General features: G+C 28.9%; 1 protein-coding gene across 2 annotated transcripts in view; it reads right to left on the bottom strand.

Annotated features, from left to right (window-relative positions):
- LOC123259165 (matrilin-2) overlaps positions 1-20,396 on the bottom strand; it is a 35,372-nt gene that overhangs the window by 973 nt on the left and 14,003 nt on the right. For both annotated transcript variants that reach the window (XM_044719463.1, XM_044719462.1), the window contains exons 2-11: positions 10,931-11,015; positions 9,259-9,389; positions 8,744-9,182; positions 8,385-8,647; positions 7,172-7,294; positions 6,823-7,080; positions 6,515-6,691; positions 3,667-3,792; positions 1,448-1,675; positions 1,031-1,273 (exon numbers count right to left, since the gene is read on the bottom strand). In XM_044719463.1, coding sequence (XP_044575398.1) covers positions 1,031-1,273; positions 1,448-1,675; positions 3,667-3,792; positions 6,515-6,691; positions 6,823-7,080; positions 7,172-7,294; positions 8,385-8,647; positions 8,744-9,182; positions 9,259-9,277 — 1,876 coding nt within the window. In that variant the 5' untranslated portion in view covers positions 9,278-9,389; positions 10,931-11,015. The remainder of the gene's footprint in view (positions 1-1,030; positions 1,274-1,447; positions 1,676-3,666; positions 3,793-6,514; positions 6,692-6,822; positions 7,081-7,171; positions 7,295-8,384; positions 8,648-8,743; positions 9,183-9,258; positions 9,390-10,930; positions 11,016-20,396) is intronic.

Here is a 20,396-nt window from a genome sequence, read left to right as displayed (position 1 = left end):
TCATCAAGACCTTTCATTTGAGTACCCACATCAATTTTTCATATATTTTATATATTTATATATTTCACAAATACCATATATATATAAAATATATAAAAAAATGTCATGTGGGTACTCAAATGAAAGGTCTCGATGAGTATAACATCATGATGAGCTTATATTTTTAAAAATATATCATAAGTTGACAAAATACAATATAATTTTTTAATTAATGACATTTTTAAAGATATAAGCTCATCCCGATGTTACACTCATCGAGACCTTTCATTTGAGTACCCACATCAATTTTTCATATACATCATATATTTATAAATATTATATATATATGTATATATGAAAAATATATCAAAATGCATGTGGGTACTCAAATGAAAGCTCTTGATGAGTGTAACATCATGATGAGCTTATTCTTTAAAAATATATCATCAGTTGACAAAATACAATATAATTTTTTAATTAATGACATTTTTAAAGGTATAAGCTCATCCCGATGTTACACTCTTCGAGACCTTTCATTTGAGTACCCACATCAATTTTTCATATATTTTATATATTTATATATATATAAATATATGAAAAATATATCAAAATGCATGTGGGTACTCAAATGAAAGCTCTTGTTGAGTGTAACATCGAAATGAGCTTATATCTTTAGAAACGACAGTAGTTAAAAAAGTACAGTTCAATTTAACTAAAGTCATCATTTAATAAAGCAAAATTTTATTTATTTATAGTTCACGAGTTACGGCAGTCACATAGTGACAAAGTTGCTAGAAATAATAATAATTGAATTAGTAATTCAATCATTTCAAATTAAGTGGACTCCTAATCTCGAATTACCTTCTTAAGTAAATAAATACTCCATCATATATTTATATATCAAATTTGTAAAATGAGAAATATAGAGGATGTAATTAGAAGCAGTTTGTGACCAAGTTGAGCAGAATTAAATTGTACTGAGATGGAATGTTTTAATTAAACGTTAAATTGATGTAAATTACTAAAGTTTCAATATTCATGTTTAGTTAACCTTTAATATTTGTGTGGATTGAACAGTTTGAGTATACGTTGGTAGTCGATGAAGAGGAAGCCAAAGATGAAGACGGATTTTTAAAGAAAATTATTTTGTGAAGCCCGCGGTCCAAATTTACAGCTAAACGCACTCGCTTCTGTTTCTGCGGTTGTATTTGCTGATTAAACACCACGCTCGTTGTCGGCTGGTTTATTTTTATGAACATTTCTTCTTCGATTGTCCTTATGTCGGTCGGGCACTCTAGAAATTTAATCACTTATATTAGTCAAGATCTTATTTTTTTTTCTTTATAATTAATAGCAAGGCTATTATATAGTATAGTAAAAGTAATAAGTACAAGGATAAGTACAAGTATTAATATAAGAGAAGTGGTAATTAAATGAAGAAGTTGGTGCAAAGCGACTAGACACTTACTGGTACACTGCCCGGTCTTAATGCCGTCCCAGTTTCCATTTTGACGACACGTGAGCTCGTATTCTCCGAGGATATAATACCCTCGTGGACATCTCAAGGAGCATTTAGTACCCGGCAGATTATTAAGTGCTTTGTGTGCTGACCACACACTATGGGATGACTGACGTGAACAGATTAACGATCCTCTTTTTGGTACATCCAAAGACGAGCACGATACTTCGTTTATGTCTGCAAAAAAATATTTTTATTTATTTTAGTAGCAATTTAAAGAAAACTAGCGACCTTGCAGTCACTAAATAATGACTTTTGTTAAATTGCACAATAATTTCTTAAATATTGACATTTTTAAAGATATAAGCTCATTCCGATGGTACATTCATCAAGAGCTTTCATTTGAGTACCCACACGCATTTTGATATATTTTTCATATATTTTATATATTTATATATATGTATATATGAAAAATATTTTAAAATGCATGTAGGTACTCAAATGAAAGCTTTTGATGAGTGTAACATCTGGATGAGCTTATATCTTTAAAAATGTCAATAGTTCACAAGATACAAGGTCAGTTCTTAATTATTGACATTTTTAAAGATATAAGCTCATCCCGATGTTACAATAATCAAGACCTTTCATTTGAGTACCTACATGCATTTTAAAATATTTTTCATATATACATATATATAAATATATAAAATATATGAAAAATTGATGTGGGTACTCAAATGAAAGGTCTCGATGAGTGTAATGTCGGGGTGAGCTTATATTTTTAAAAATGTCATTAGTTGATACGATACATTGCCATTTCTTAATTATTGACATTTTAAAAATTATAAGCTCATCCAGATGTTACACTCATCAAGAGCTTTCATTTGAATACCCACATGCATTTTTTATATATTTTCATATATACATATATAAAATATATGAAAAATTGATGTGGGTACTCAAATGAAAGGTCTCGATGAGTGTAACATCGGGATGAGCTTATATCTTTAAAAATGTCAATAGTTCTAAAGATACAAGGTCATTTTTTAATTATGTATCTAGAGATAGAGCATTTTCAAATGTAGCCTAATTACTTATCATAATAAATTGACTATCGGTGAGAATGATATGAAACCTTGAAAAGGCATAAATTAAAATCAAGACCTTTGCAATGACACTAAATTTCACTAAAAAAACCGATTTTATCATATGACTATCCGGGACACAAAATTTTTCTTACTCTCTTAATAATATAGATAATTTAAAAAATCTTAAGTATTGGGACGAAAAGTTTAAACTTTTTATGCTCTTCAAGTTTCAATGACTATTAATCTACTTTAAAACACTATTTCAGGTGGACTATTTGCGGTAAACAAATTGGTTTCGTCCCAAGGACAGCGACCGTATTTCAACACTGTCAGACTTGTTTTTTACAATAAATAGACGAATTTTCGGAAAGGTAATTTACAGAATTTCATTTTCTTTGGAGTAAGTTTCATCAGCGGTAAAAAATTTTATAGCTTCTATGAGATCATTTAATTTAAAAGCTTACTCTTTACTCAAACTTTTTTTTTTCTAATCTCTCGGCATCAATTTGTTCCGATTTTATTGATCGTTTAGTTTAGAGAATGAAAAAAGGCGGCTTTTGCTGAAAAAAATCGCGTTTTAAAACTAATTTCACATCAATGATCATAAAAATTCTAAATCAACTAATTTTAGTTTTTATCCTTTATTATTGTCGCAAAATTGTGTAAATTTAAAAAGTTACACTTAAAAAAAAAAAAAAAAAAATAAAAAAATTAAATATAAATAAATTGTTAATAATGAATAATTCAAATTTTTCCATCGCACTGACAAAGTATTTATTTTTAATAAAACTTTTTGCCTTTGACGTAATTTTTGAATAAAAAAAAATTTGTTTCACCAAAAAATAATCAAATTTCATTGGAATTTCAAACAAATTCTTTCAATTAAATTTTCCATATAAATTAAAATTTCCCGTATAAAGTAAAAATTTAATAATATAAAAAAAGATCGCGCTGGACGATAAATTTATGGAATAATTGGGGTAAAATAGAAATTAAAAGGGAATTAAATTATCAAGTGTATCATCGAAAGCGTATTTGAAGACAATCTGTTTAATGCAGTTACTGGAGAGACTATTAAAATAATTTGTGCTCGTAATAACCTTCACGTTCGGGCAGCAGACTAGCCAGGAGGGCACTTACCCGTGCACGATTTTCCATCAGGCGATAAAATCCGTTCATCACCGTTGCAGGCGCAAAAATAACTGCCATTGGTGTTCTCACAGACTTCACTGCATCCTCCGTTGTTGTCCTCGCACTCGTTTACATCTAAACAAAAGATTCACCGTTAATTAAATTTTTTCACCCGCCTCTTGCTCATTCTATTCGTTTACGTCTAAACAAAAGATTTAGTTAATTTTATTTTTATTTACATTTTATTTATCTATTTGTTTGTCTATTCATTTAAATACTTTCACCATTTTTTGGTGCTAAATTAAATTCTTTATTTTATTTTATTTTATTTAACCGGCTTTCAATTGAATCTCTTCCAATACAAACTGTTACTGTCACTGTAATCGTCGGCAGACTCGCGAATAAAAAGAAATGGAATAAAATAAAGTAAAAATAACAACCGAATTTTCTGACAAAGCTTTTTCCACACAACTGATTTTTCTTCTTCCCCATTATTACATTCGACGCTTAGTCGTCTAACCATCAGCTACAATAATCTTTGTTCAATTTCTCAACAAACCTCAACTCTAGGCTCTCCATTATTACATCATAAATCACTTGAATTTTCTTGCTATCGAAAATTTTTTCTCTTATAAACATTAAATAAATAAAAAAGTCTATTTAATCCACTATAAACTCTGTAATAAATGTTTTTTTGTCAAAAAAATATGACGGAAAAAAATTGCTTTTAAGAACGGTCAATTAAAAAAATTTTTTTTCTGATGTAGGAATTTAATTAAAGAAATAAACTTGATTTTTTGTGAATTTTAATGAAATTATATGTAATTTATTTTTCGTCGAGCTGTGAGGAGAAAAAATTTTTAATAGTCCTGAATTTAATAAGTGAGCGTATGAGAGAGTATCAGCATAAATAATAATTATAATTAAATTTTTGGGAGAAGGGTTGGAACAAAAAGACTTGTCAAAACCACGTGATGTTAGGTCGAAGGGTTTTGTTGGAATACCTTCTGTTCGCTTGAAATTACGCTACCCTTGTCAAGTGGGGGTGCTTTGGGAAAGGTAAGTACTGACGGAGAATATTGGGCCTTAAAATATTTCACGCACACGGAAAAAAGTAAACTAACATTCACTCGGATTCCGGTTAATTTTTTATGGTTTTAAACAGTACAGCGGACATCCGGGTTGCACAAATGTAAATATTACAAAACTTAATGTAGAAAGTGTAAAAGCTACAATTTAATATCGAAAATGTGATTAGTAGCTGTCACTATAGTGAATAACGACTTTCTCATCTTAAAAAATTACAGTTTCAAACAGTAAAAATTGCCGTTTTAATATATAGTCTATACTATGAGGAAAAGGGGAAAGTCTCGCACTCGGAGAATTTAACATTTGAAACAGTAAAAATTCTACTCTTAAAATATATATTTTACCAGTCCAAGCAAATCAATAATTATAGTTTGATTTTTAGTGTTGCTTTTAAAATTTACCATTTTACTGTGTAAATATTGACGTTGCTTGTATAGAAATTTAGTAACTGTAGTTTATATTTTTTACATATCATGCGATCATTTTTTAGGTACGAAATGATAAATATCAAAGTCAAAATTCTTAATTATTATACTTTAACATTTTCGACTTTTACATAGCGAATATTTCTGTTTGAAATAGTATTTTCTTCCATGTAAATAATAAATTGTAGCATTTAAATAATAAATATTATAAAGTGATTGTTAAAATCACGATTTTACTGTTTGAAATGGTAATTTTTTCCACTTGATCATTATTTTTTATAAATCGACTATTGTTTATTGCAGCTTACTTTTTTCCGTGTAGAAATTTCCTTAGTTTAACAGCCGAGACCAGTGATTGCAGTTTCAATCGGCTTAGCGAAACGAATGGAAATTTTGAAAAAACGTTTTTAGAGATAATAGATAATTTAATAAACTATTTTACCACAAAGCGTTTTTTTCAAAAATTTCATTCGTTTCGTGAAACCAATTGAAACTGCAATTGCTCTGCTGTTGGGAGTGCGACAGAGATAGTTCCGTTGAACTCCGTGAGAGCAAAGCGAGAAAAAGATGGTCTCGCCTGTTAAATTAAAAACAAATTTTTATCATCATAATAATAATAATAAAAATAATAATAATAATAATAATAATAATAATAATAATAATAATAATAATCCAAGTTCGAGCCCTGGTCTGAGCGTTCCGAATTATTTTTTCGGTAACCGAAAAGTTTCACTGAGTAACAAAATATTATCTTTACTTAATCTTAACTAAAATTGTCTTAAAAAAATTTTTAATTATTGGATATATTCACCCGAGGATGGTATGAGTGCTCATACCGATAATAGTGTGGTAAAAATAGTTAATAAATGAAAATTGAATTAGTCTACTATCATTTGGATCGGGAAAGTTGGCTTACAATAATAATGCTCTGTAATAATAATAATAATAATAATAAATAATAATAATAATAATAATAATAATAATAATAATAATATTTTTTCTATATATTTTTGGAGTTTGATAGGAAAAAAAATAAGCATTAAATTTTAATCAACGGGATAATTAATTTTTTTTTATAACTATTATTAGAAATGTTTCAATACTTTAAATTAATAAAATAATAAAAAAAATCAATACTTTGTCATTTGAACCAGAGGTTAATGTACCAACAGAAGTTTAATTGTAGTAATTATAATCTGAAATAATAAAATAACAATTAAAATTGATGAATAAAATTTAATTAAAGATTCAAAGTAATATTTCAAAAGATAGGAAATACAAAATAAATATCAAAAGTTTATAATTAAAAAATTAATATAATCATTGGCCTGAAATAAATTTACCAACACAGGTTGATCTCGTAGATTCATGATACCCTTTGGGACACGGATCAATTTTCTCATCAGCTGGCTGATCATTAAGTTCGTCCTGTTGAGCGCACCGGTAAGAGCCTGGTGTATTTATGCACCCGAATTTGCAAACTTCGTTTTGCAGATCCGGAACCGCGCACTCATCAATGTCTGCAACAAATTTAAACCTCTTATAAATAATTAGAGGACATAAATTTCAGACTTTCAATACATAATTACAAATTTATACAAAAAAATTGTAACATTTTTATTGAAATAGAATAAAATAAATAGTAAATAACCTTGACAAGTTTTCCAGTCGTCTTGCAACATAAATCCATCGGGACAAAGACAAAAAACTCTTCCCTTTGTTGAAAGACAAGTATGAGAGCATCCTGCATTGTTTATCGCGCAAGGACTCGCATTACCGCACGTATGATTGTCAGTTGAAAGGATCGTGCCCGGCAGGCCTTCGCACCCACACGAGTATCCTGGCTCCAAGTTTTGACAGCTATCTTGACACGGCCCCCGTCCGTTGTTCTCCAAGCACTCATTCAAATCTTTAAATAATTTATCACCCCAATAAAATATGTACAATTCTCTTTCTCTTCTCTTGTTTCCTTCAAAATTCGGGGATTAAAATTGTTTTACCTTCACAGTGAGACTTGTCTCGTGCATATTTCATCCCTTGCGGACACTCGCATCGATAACTACCTGGAGTATTCACACACTCGTATTGACAGTCTCCATTCGCGTTTTCACATTCGTTAATATCTAAAAATTTTATTTTGCTCTGTGATGAGTCCATTAAACAATTTTAATTTAAAAATAATTAATTTTTTTTAATAAATTAAATACTTATAAAAAAAAACATACCGTAAAAATAAAATTATTTTTTAAAGAAATTTATTTTTAATAAATAAAAATTTAATGTCTTGCTGATAATTGCACTGTAAAAAATTTTCTTAAGTTAATCTAGAGTAATTTTCAATTGATTTAATTACTCTGTAGTAAAATTAACTCCGAGATAAATTTTATGTATATTATTAACGAAAAAAAAACTCCGTGAAGGATTCTTAAATTTTTTTCATTGACTGAAAATAAAAAAAGTTTGGAAAATCTAAAAATGCACGCCTCATATTCTCATTTTCCATAATAAAATTAATTAAAATAAAATACAAAAAATACTTTTAAGTCTTTTGCGCCATTGTCCACCCAGAAAAGAAAAGAAATTGTAAACGAACCTTATTTACATAGATATAGATATCCAAACGATTAGTGGATTTTTAGTTTATTGCTAATTATAAATAAATTACATTGAATTAGACCGCGATCTTCGAAAGGAATTAGTTTTAAATCATACTGAAGCGTATAAAAAATAAATGGACTTGATCAGTTAAGTTTTTTGGCAGTTATCGTGACCACGCCAGTTTTCATATATACATTTGACAGCCGGATGTTCACGGAATAATTTTTTTAAACATTTTTTTTATTTATTTAAAAAGCAAAATGTCTTTTAAAAATGTCATAAGTGTTGAAACTAGTTTTTTTCCATTACATTTATATGTAAATATTGTTCTACAAGTGCGATAGAAAATAAATAGAGACAATTTTAGTTCAAGAAATCGCTTGATTTTTGTAAGGCGAGTGTAGAGCACAACCTCGTCTGCTTCGCTTATGAGGCGTGCAATAATTAAGAATTAGAAGAAATAAAAAATTTTATCTAAAATATAACGAAAAAAAAATTCGCCAGTATAATAAAAAAAAAAAATTTTGAATTAATAAGACAATTGATAAATAAAAAAGTGTACGAAGAGTAAAATAAAAAAATAAATATAGTGTTTTAGGTAAAAGGCATCCGTACCAATGCACTTATTGTCCTGAAGATAAAAGCCCTCGTAACAAAAACAAGTAGGTTTATTGTCGACTTGCTTGCAAATCTGATCACAAGATGAACGGGAGCATATTTCACGGTAGTTATTATTATTCTTGGGTGTACATGAAGGTGCCGAGGCTCCGATCCATTGTCGGTTTTTGCACAACAGTCTTGTTGTATTTGACGACAACAAAAAGCCCTCAGCGCACTCATAATTTGCCTCCAAATATTCCGCGTGTGGTTTTGACGACCTTTGTTATCGGACAGTGTTTTAATTACAATAACTTATTAATTATTTATTACTAATAAATTATAAACATACTGCCGAATATTAATTAAAAACTTACTTAACATATTTAATAAGAGCGTGAGGAACAACTGGCGCTGGAATAAATTTACCTTCCATACAGGATACGTCCCCATTTGAATTATTCGCTAAAGTTTCACTTTTAATCATCGACTTATTAACATTAATATCAATATTATTATCACCATTTAAATTATCATCATAAGTATTATTTTTTAATTGATCGTAATTAGATATGATAGAGCTCCTGGAATTGATAACTTGCAGGTGCAAATTCTTAAGCAGTTGCTGCTCGAAATTTTCATCATCGTAATTTTTAATATCGACGGATTTGAAAATCCTCTGGTAGTTTTTCCTTTTCAATTCATCAGAGTAGATTTTTTTCCTACCCTTCTTCAAACGCCGGATTTTCCCCCGGGATTTTTTATGATTTCTCATTCGAGACTTCTTTTTGATCTTGTCTTGTGCTTCTGAACCGACTAAACCCAATTTTCATTATGTTTTTAATTTACTTTCAGATATAAAAATAACTAAATACATAAATTATGCACTCACCCGGCTGGATCCTGTCCATTATTATTATTTTCCGAGGTGTTACCGTATAATTTTTAATTACTACGTCTATGTATTTATTAGTGTCATTTTTTAGCTTTATTCTCTTTTCGTCTGACAGAATTAACTTCCATCTACAATATTTAGATTATTTATTTTAAAATTATATTGAATTTAATACGGAGAGAAAATAATAGTTTTAATTACAATTTACACTGATAAAAAAATTAAAATTACTCAAAGGAAAAAAATCTTTAACTGAAAAAATTAATTTTAAAATATTTATGATTTTAGTAAAGCAGAAAAATTTTTTTAATTGGTAATTTAAAAAAATATCAAAAAAATTTTTTTTTATTGCAATTTTAAAATACTGTAATTAAAAATTTATTTACAATCATTTATAGTAATTGATTGCATTTAGTAAAAGTAATTTATCAAAAATTGCTTTCAAACATTTTATTACTCAAAGCAGAAAACTACTAAAAATTAGCATACGATTGTTAGAATAATTGCAGCAGTAATTATACCATAGAAGCTCTAAGTCTGAGTAACATACTACTATTAAAATATTATCATACCAAATAGTTTAATTAATTCCCTAAAATTTTACACTAAAAAAACAAAATTAACTTGGATTAAAAGGGAGAATTTTTGAGGGAAACAATAATTTTTAGACCTCTTGAATTAAAACAAAAAATTTTTAAATTGGCAAACTTAAAAATTTCCCTATCAAAATAAAATCCGTCAATAATACACAGAAAAAAAGGTTCACTTGAGCCAAAAAAATGTTTTTCTTCCTAATTATTTTCGTGAGCGAAAAAAAAATTTTTTTGACACAAGAAATTTCAACAAAATTAATTCTCTTGCTTTAAGAAATACGTATTTTGATCCAAGAAAATTTATTTGTCAAGAAAATCTTGTTGTTTTGAGAAAATTCAGCCTCTTGCTCAAAAAAATTAAGTTCTTGATAGAAGTAAATTTTCTTGTCTTGAGAAAATTTCTCTCTTGCTCCAAAAAATTAATTATAAAGATAGAAGTAAATTTTCATTAATATTTTTATTGGCTAACATGTCAAATGGAAAGATCAAATAATATTTCATCATTTTTTTTCTTTCAATATGTATAATTGCATGCTAAAATAATATAAAATGGGTATCAAATATTCAGAAGAAAAATTTTCTCAATGTGAGAAAATTTTTTTCTCAGCTGAAGTAAGCAGCGCTGCTTCCCTAAATTATCTAAAAATCTCGATCAAATATAAAAATTTATTGTATCAAATATTTATGATAATTTGAATTAAGAAAAAATGACTTCCACCAAGAATAGAATTTCTCGAAAAATTTTTACTTCGGCCAACACAACTTCGGTCTTCCTTCAGGCACCCGAAAATTTTCTTGAGCCAAGAATTTCGTTCTCCAGCCAATAAATTTTTCTTTCTGTGTACTCTATTTTTTTTTTATATACTACAAAAACATTAATCTGTTCGTGATTTCTAGCAAGAGAACATCAGAAGATTATCAAAGTTTTTCCGAACAGTAATTCCGAGAAACTTTTTTAGCAGCGAGTCTAGTTACCGATTAAAAAAATAATTTTCTCAAGTATAATAACATACAAGCACGTGATAACAATATAATCCAGCCAAAAAAGTATACAACAAAAAACATAAAATTCTTACGTCGGTTCATCGAAATCTTCGAGGCGCTTAAACTTCTCAGTTGAAATGCTATCACGATCATGGTACTCCGGCTGTTGAGTGAGCCCTGGAAAATAAAGGAAAAACAAGTCAAATAAAGCAAGATAAAAATAAGTTGATTTGTTCTTTTATATACTACTTATTCCTAAGTGATCACCGCCCCTGGTATCAAGAAGGAGAGTCGGGTGAATTAGAATAAAAAATAGAAGATAAAAAGGGATGAAAAATCTTTAAAACTAGCGACTACTGACAGGGTATTCAAGATCCTGCTTGACAACAATTCGTGAAACTTTTCATCTTTCATTTAGTTATTTTCCTCTTCCTCTTGCGCTTCTCCTCAACTGAACTTGTTCTTCGAGAATTGGTCTTGCTCTTGGTCGTGATTTTCCCCGGTTAGATCCTGTTCCGTCGTTCATCGTTGATCGCTCGTCGTACAAGTTTTGGTACATTCCGTAAGTTGCAAGTTTAAGTTTCGCAAGCTCGTTCGATTCGAGAGAATAGAATCTCGATATTATAACCATTGAATTCTGTAAGGCTTGTCATCGCGACTATGACGTAAAACACCTTTTATAGTTAATAGAAAAGTAGACGATGAAGTAGATCTGTGATATATAACACCAGTTTATTCACTCCGGGTCTCGTTAAACTTGATACCAAACTTTTCATTATTGGATTTTATATACACAAGTTAATTTAGTGATGCAATGCAGATTTAAAAAAGATCCAACTGGAGATTAACTGTGTCACGGTGTAATTTTGCAGGACGAGGACTAAATTTCTAGTCAGAGTCTCATTAAGATCAATATCATTTAAAAGTTTAGCAATTGTCGAAAGCGAACCGTGAATAATAGCCAACGAGTTATGTTATAGTAAGATTTTTAAATTAGACTAAGGCAAAAATATATTATTACATATTCATATATGAATCATGTATGACAGATAAACTAAATAAACGGTAATAAAAACATTAAATTGATCCAAAGAAAAATCTTGAATCGAGAAAATTATTTGGAAGCAATTTTTTTTAATTATTCAAGACAATAAAATTATTTGAAACTAGCAACCTTGCACTATGTGACTGCCGGGATTTGTGAACTATAAATAAATAAAAATTTTCTTTATTAAGTAATAAGTGGTTAAATTGCACTGTATTTTTTTAACTATTGATGTTTTCAAAGATATAAGCTCATCCCGATGTTACACTCGTCAAGAGCTTTCATTTGAGTTTATATACACATACACAGTAAAAAATTTTTCGTCAAATTTAACACAAAAATTTGTGTTGATGACTTTTTTTACACAATTTGTGTTGAATCAACATACTAAAATGTTAAATTCTACACAGTAACATGTTAAATTCTACACAAACATTTTTACACTTTACACAATGACGAAAAATTTTTTACTGTGTATTCATATATATATATAAATATATGAAATATATGAAAAATTGATGTGGGTACTCAAATGAAAGGTCTCGATGAGTGTAACATCAGGATGAGCTTATATCTTTAAAAACGAAAATAGTTCTCAAGATACAAGGTCATTTCTTAGTTATGTATCTATAGAGATAGAGCATTTTCGAATACAGCCTAAATACTTATCAACATAAATTATAAATATAATTAATATGTTTGCTTCCATGAATCAACATATCGTAGGAATATTTTTTTACATCTGAACACATACTTATACATGATCATGTATTTTTTCCCCGGTTAAGACTAAGATGAAATAAAAAATACTTTTAGAATTATAAAAGACACGTATAGTAATTTCTTTTAACTAACAAAGTATTATGTTTTTTAGTTTTTACTCTCTAGTTTAGTTCCTTCTTTCTTGTTACCGTGTCCTTTCTTTTCTTTCTTACAATTATTTACTTTTTTTTTAGGATTTTCTTTTTACTAACGAGGCAATTTTTCTTATAAAACGGGTTTCCTCTTTAACACACGCCGCCCTGAAGGATAAACTTTCGACGAATAGTTTTAAGCTCTGTTAAAAGCATGACTTTTTAAGCATTTTAATGCTGTAAAAAAAATCTAGTGGTTTAGTTTATCCTCCTTTTAGTCACCGACCTTTTTTACATCACTTGACATTATTCTCTTTCAAATTCTGATTTATTTTTCTAGGATTTTACCTTTCTTAATTAATAAATAGATATTTTTTAGGTAAATTAAAACTAGGAGAAATAATTAAATTTTTAAAAATTTGACTAGACTATTAAACATTTTTTATGCTTATAAAAATAACTAAACTATCAAAAAAAAATTTCATCTATCACTAAGAAAAAAATATTATAAGTATCAAAAATAAAATATCTAAATATCGAAAGTTGATTGCATGGAAATCTAAAACTACATTTTGAACAAGATTAAAAAAAAAATTTCAAATGTCATTGGAAATGTAATAGCCCCTTGAAACAATATTTTTTAGCGGAAAACCCGAAGCAATATTTTTATCAGTCTCTTGTCGTTCGGATAAAAAAATAACAAATGTTTTTGGGAGGAATAAAAAAGTGATAGCAGCGCGATAGACATGTGTCTATTCGAGCAGTCAATCATGAGTGGTAGTAACAGCAACAGCGCAGAACCAGAGAGCAACGAGATCGAAAACATTTGAGCTTATCGACTTATATTCCAAAATAACGACTCCACTGTATCGTTTACTTATAAATTATTGTATCTTTTTCCAATATATTTTCGTGAGCTACAAAAGAAGACAAAAGCTACTATATTCACTTCAGACCAATAATTCCTCGATTTATGACTGTGATTATTAGTACATATATACTAGTTCATCGACTTTTTAAAGCCTAAAAATCTCAAGTAAAAAAACATAAATTAGAGCAAAAAATTTCAATCAAATTAAGCAACAGTAAACACTGGAAAAAAAATGTAAAAATAGATGTGAAAAATATACTTTATCAAAAATAATAAAAATAATGGGTTGACAACACATAATGGAACTTTTCCATCAAGATCTTTTTTCCACATGAAAACTAAGTCGTTTATCCGTGTTTCTGTTATCTCATTGGTGCTTTTCATGCGTCTGAACGTAAACTATTTTTCTCTTTCATTATTTTACTAAGAAAAACATTTTTTAGTCCAGCCTTTTTTTTTGCAACCCTTTTTTGATAAATCCTGTATTATAATGTATATTCTAAATTACTTGTCGCTCAATTAACTTTTTATTTATTTTTGGAGTTATCTGGCTTTGGCTGTAATTTCAGTTAAAAGTACAGTCGTCTTGCTGCAGGCTTTACTCTTGTATATTTATTTATGTTAAGATGTGAAATAAAGTATAATGTTTTGTTGGAGGATTGCACTGATGGCAACTCTCTGAGGAGGTTGGTTACAATGTTGAATAAATCGATAAACCACACGAGGATAGTGTAGAAACACTACAGATATACATCCATATCTATCTACATATAGATGCATAGAATACAAACCCGGCATGGTCTGGTGACGATGTATGTAACATTTGAGAGTGGTTTTGAACTACCCCGGAAAGATCGACACATTAGCTTTGCTCAATTCAAATGTACTAAGTTAACAAATGTGGTTTATCGATTGTGTAATTTTAAACACTAACTGAGGACACTTGTTAACTCAGCAATGGTAATTTTATTTAAAATACTGCAGTGTGTTTGTTTTTGAAAGCAGATACAGTTAAATGCTTTTTAGTTTAGGTTTGTAATTTTGACAGAAGTTTATTTGAGCGTAAAAGTGAAAGATGTAGAGTAGAGTGGAATAGATGTAAAGCTCAAGGGATTTTTTGGATGAAAGGAATCAAATGCGTAGCGAGGGTTCTTATTTAACGATCAGATTTGATCGAGATGGAATGAAAGCTCTGATATTCTAAGATTGACTTTCTCGACTTGAGATTAATTCTTTTGGAAATACTCGAGGTTGTAATTTATGGTTTGACGTAAAACGGGAATCTTTGATGAAAACGAACCCGATGAGTTTTATTATTGAGCAACCTTTTGCGGGAATAGAGTAAATATTATTGGATTCAATTAAATATTTTATGGAGTAAGTTATTTTATGGAATTGAGTGAATAATTTGTTGAGTGAAATAGAATACATTCGGTTTAAATGAATGTTTATTTGATTTGGTTGAATGTTTACTTGTTATAATGCGTTTAAAGAGAATTTACATTTTTGTGGATTGAAGTTAGTTATGAGTCAGATTTCATGAGATCGATTTTCACAGAGAGCTTGAATAAAAGCTATAATTTGTATTTTAGCTTGCGAGTTTGTACTTTAAATAAAGTTAATCTGAAATTTGAATCGTAGTCATTTTATTTTGTGGCTTTTGTCTGTAAAAAAATTTTATAGGGTACCTTCATAGTACTACTTCATCACATCACACAGAGATTCTTGAAATTCAGAGTTTTGATCTTTAGAAAAGGAATTTGTCTTCAAAGAAATCCCTCCCGGCGTGTCTTTATTACTAATTTCACGATTTTATTACAACTCAACCCGTTGCAAAAACAAACTGATTATTTGTTATGAACATTTTCACATAATTACGAAATTTCATGATGATGATGGTAATGATAATTTCTACAATCAAACTTTCGAAAATTTTTATCGGTTTATAGTGAATAATTTCTTCCGCAAATCAACCTAGCATAATTAGAATAGAAAGTAATTAAACATCTGTTCGGTAATAACTTCCGTTTATAATAAAAAGTATTTAATTTTATGCTATCAAGTGTCATCATTAAATCTCAATGCACTTATATAATACTTTAAAAAATAATAATAACAACACAAAGAGGAAAAAAAATGAATTTAACTTAAGTTTGCTCTCGACGCTTTTAATAAACTTTTATTTTAATTGAAAAGACTTTTCCCATTCAGATAAACGATCTTATCAAATTCTTTTATACAAAATCAGAACAATTAAACAAACTTTTCATTTTAATTCAATAGACAGCGCTTTGAGAATTTTTCTATTATACTTGAATATATTATCCTAGAAAAAAAAAACACTCAAGTACTCCGATAAATCACGAGGTCGTAGGACGTCTTATGAATATTTTTTTACACCGAGGTGATATCCATAAAAATTAAGTTTAATTTTATTTTATTATCTATTGTTTTCTTTATAAAATTTCTAAGATTTGCCAAAAAAATGTTCTTAAAATTTATCACATAAAAATATTTCCTGAATTTTTTTTATACTGAAAAAAAATTAAACTGACTCAAGGGCCAAAATCTTTAATCAATAAAATCATTCTAATGAATTAGATCATAATCATTAGAATGATTTTATTCATTAGATGATTCATTCATTAGATGATTCATTCATTAGATTAGATCATTAGATGATAAAATGATATTGTATCGTGTCAAATAATGACATTTTTAAAGATATAAGCTCATCCCGATGTTAAACTCATCAAGACCTTTCATTTCAGTACCCACATCAATTTTTCATATATTTATATATATATTACATATATGTATATATGAAAAATATATAAAAAATGTATGTGGGTATTCAAATGAAAGCTCTTGATGAGTGTATCATCGGGATGAGCTTATATCTTTAAAAATGTCAATATTTAAGAAATGACATTGTATCGTGTCAAATAATGACATTTTCAAAGATATAAGCTCATCCCGATGTTACACTTATCAAGACCTTTCATTTGAGTACCCACATCAATTTTTCATATATTTATATATATTACATATATGTATATATGAAAAATATATAAATATGCATGTGGGTACTCAAATGAAAGCTCTTGATGAGTGTAACATCGGGATGAGCTTATATCATTAAAAACGTCAGTAATTAAGAAAGTATAGTGCAATTTAACAAATGTCATTATTTAATAAAGCAAAATTTTATTTATTTATAGTTCAGAAGTCACGACAGTCACATAGTGACTGCCGGGTTGCTAGTAAAAGATTATTGAATTAAATCTATTGAGTCAAATTTTCTTAAACTCAAAAAAATTTTTTCCCCTAATTCAAAAAAAAAATTTTTTAACTTCCCGCTAAGAAAATCGAAGATTTTCAAAAATCGGGAAGTTATTGTTTTCACCCCGTTTTACGAAAATTTAGTTTTTATCGAATCTCGACGTTTCGAAGTCCTAGGAAGCTTCCCTGACTATTCCCGCGATGGTGTGTGTGTGTGTGTGTGTGTGTGTGTGTGTGTGTGTGTGTGTGTGTGTGTGTGTGTGTGTGTAGATGTATGTAAACCTCTCATAACTTTTGAACGGCTTGACCGATTTGATCACGGTTGGTGCCATTCGAAAGGGCTTGACCAAACTTAGATTTTGAATATACTTTGGAACGATTCGGACCGGTGTATTTTGAGAAATCGCAAAAAACTACAAAAAAAAAATGTTTCAAAAGTGGTTTTTTTGGAATAACTTTTAAACGGCTTTACCGATCAATTCCAAAAACTAATCACCTCTTAACATCAAAAAACCACGTCGATCGCCACCAGTCCGGTCAAAATCGGATGATTCGTTCGTGAGTTATCGTTGACGAAAGAAAACCGAAAAAGGTGTTTTTTCGGAATTACTCCGAAATTTTTTGCTCTATCAATTTAATCTGCGTCGAATGCCACCAACCGCGTGAAAATCGGTTCATTCATTCAAAAGTTATTGCGATTTGAAAATTCAAAAAATAGTGTTTTATCAAATTTCTATCAAACTTTTGAGCTCAAAGAGCTCAAAAGCATACAAAAGCTCTCCGAGCTCAAAAAATACACAAATTGTATTTATAAGCTCAAAAACGTCATAAGTGCAATTTCAAGCGTTTAGGTATAGAATTGGCGGAAAGTTGCAGGGATGGCCTTCAGGGTCAACCGTTTTTCTAATTTTTTTTTATATTTTAAATTTCGATGGAAAAATTTATCAAATATTATCAATATATAAAAATTGTCAGAATTTATAAAAATGATATCTAACCTTATCGACAGATTTCATAAATAAGATTTCACTAATGAATCCACCGAAAGCGTAATTTATCGTTAATAAATGTTGGATATTAAAATAAAAAAGTAGAGTGATAAATATCATCCCACGGTTTTATATAAAATGTAAAATGAAATTTATTCATGCAGAAATTTATTATGTAGATCTATTGTGTTACGTGATCTTGGTCCAGTAGCAGAGTAATTTTATTCAAGTGAGCGCTTTCAGTTGAGTTAACGACAGTACTTGTAATCCACGATTCAATCTCCGATATTTATTCTCCGGAGGTGATAACTACAACTGCACTACCGTGGGACCTTTATGTACTGCTAAATGTCTATATCTTCTATATACATCCATATACAACGGTATATCGTAGTATTCTAGTTTAGATTGTTCCGGTGGATTTAGAAATTGCCTTCATCTTCTCAATTCCATGTTCCATCATTCTCTTTGTGGTTTTGGTTGAATTTTGTCATGTGTAAATGTACACAAATCTTAAATAACAATAACAGTCACAATCTCCACTAAAATATTGATAGAAATAAATAAATAAACAATCATTATTATTTTACCTCATCCTAAAATATTTCAAGTTGTGATAAAAATATCTGCCCTAAATAAACATTAAATAACGCAGTAAAATTTTGTACATTAAATCGCGAGCCGAAATTACTGCTGTAAAGTGCAGCTGTCGTAACATTAAACTTGATGGTTTACAACCGCGGGCTCAGATATATATTGTTGCTTTATCAATCAAATTCACCGCGAAAAATCGAATTAAAAATATTTTTTTTTTTTTTATTCATTCTGAAGGAATTTATGGAGTTGAGCATCAATCTCATTTTTTTTAGAAACTTACTTACGCAGAAAAAAAGGTTCTCTTGAGCCAAGGAAATATTTTTCTTCATAATTATTTTCTTGAGCGAAAAAAAAATTTTTTTTTGACACAAGAAATTTCACTTATTCCAACAAAATCAATTCTCTTGCTTTAAGAAATACATATCTTGATCCACAAAAATTTATTTAAGTCAAAAAAATCTTGTTGTTTTGAGAAAATTCAGCCTCTTGCTCCAAAAAATTTAGTTCTTGATATAAGTTAATTTTCTTGTCTTGAGAAAATTTCTCTCTTGCTCCAAAAAATTAAATATAAAGATAGAAGTAAATTTACATTAATATTTTTATTGATTAACATGTCAAATGGGAAGATCAAATAATATTTCATCATTTTTTTTCTTTCAATATGTATAATTGCATGCTAAAATAATATAAAATGGGTATCAAATATTCAGAAGAAAAATTTTCTCAAGGTGAGAAAATTTTTTTCTTAGCTGAAGTAAGCAGCGCTGCTTCCCTAAAGTATCTAAAAATCTCGATCAAATATAAAAATATACTGTATCAAGTATTTACGATAATTTGAATTAAGAAAAAATTACTTCCACCAAGAATAGAATTTCAAAAAAAATTTTTACTTCAGCCAACATAATTTCGGTCTTCCTTCAGGCACCCGAAAACTTTCTTGAGCCAAGAATTTTGTTCTCCAGTCAAGAAATTTTTCTTTCTGTGTAATAATTCTGCTGTTTTAACGAAAAATAAATTTTTACCAAAAGAAAAAAAAAACAAATTCAATAATGTTTAAATTCTCTGAAAATGTTGCAGAATAATTAGATGGAAATTTCCGTAATATTATTTTTTGTGGACACAATTCATTTTACTTTTCTATTTTCAGAATCTTCAAGACATCCTCAGAATAATTATTTTCCATTAAATTAAATTTTTCCACCGATGCATTATTATATAAATTTTATTTTATATTTTTATTTATGTATTATAATATATGCAGTCTATAAACCGTATTCTTCGTCATTTGTATGCTCTGACTGCTTTTAAAATTTTAATATTCATGGAAAATATATACAAACGCGAGCTTTATTATATTCATATTTATATTGCATATGTCTTCAGTAATTTATATATTTTTTTTTATAACATAAAGAGCGCTTTGAATCTATCCAAGAAGAAGATTTACCGCACCGCCCATTTAGATAAAAATGCCCTTTTTGTGTATTCAATAATGGGTAAACTCATCCAGACGTTGTCCGATACTTTAGAATTCGGAATATGCTTAGCCTTAGGTGCTTCTGCACCGGACATTGGTGATGCACCGTTGCACGTGTAAACTTGATATAAAGTGCTCGTTTCACGCCAAGTGCATTTCACCCTTACCCTTCTCTTATTCTTGGCCCCGATGCTCCCTTACCAGCTCAACCCCATCCCCATCGACTTTTGCTACCTACACCTTCAATTGTCTACCTGTTATGCTCTCTCTCTCTCTCTCTCTTATCTGTCTAGTCTCTTTCTCAACACCAACCACACATTCGCACGCTAACTGGCGCCGGACTTTTTGACTATTATGTATATATTGTCCTGATATAACCCGTCCTATACTGGTTAAGTCCATTTTAACTTTAATGACAAAGACTAAACTCCCTCATTTTATTC

Source organism: Cotesia glomerata, linkage group LG2, assembly GCF_020080835.1.
Source record: "Cotesia glomerata isolate CgM1 linkage group LG2, MPM_Cglom_v2.3, whole genome shotgun sequence".
Taxonomy (NCBI): domain Eukaryota; kingdom Metazoa; phylum Arthropoda; class Insecta; order Hymenoptera; family Braconidae; genus Cotesia; species Cotesia glomerata.
This window is presented reverse-complemented; position numbering and strand designations above follow the sequence as displayed.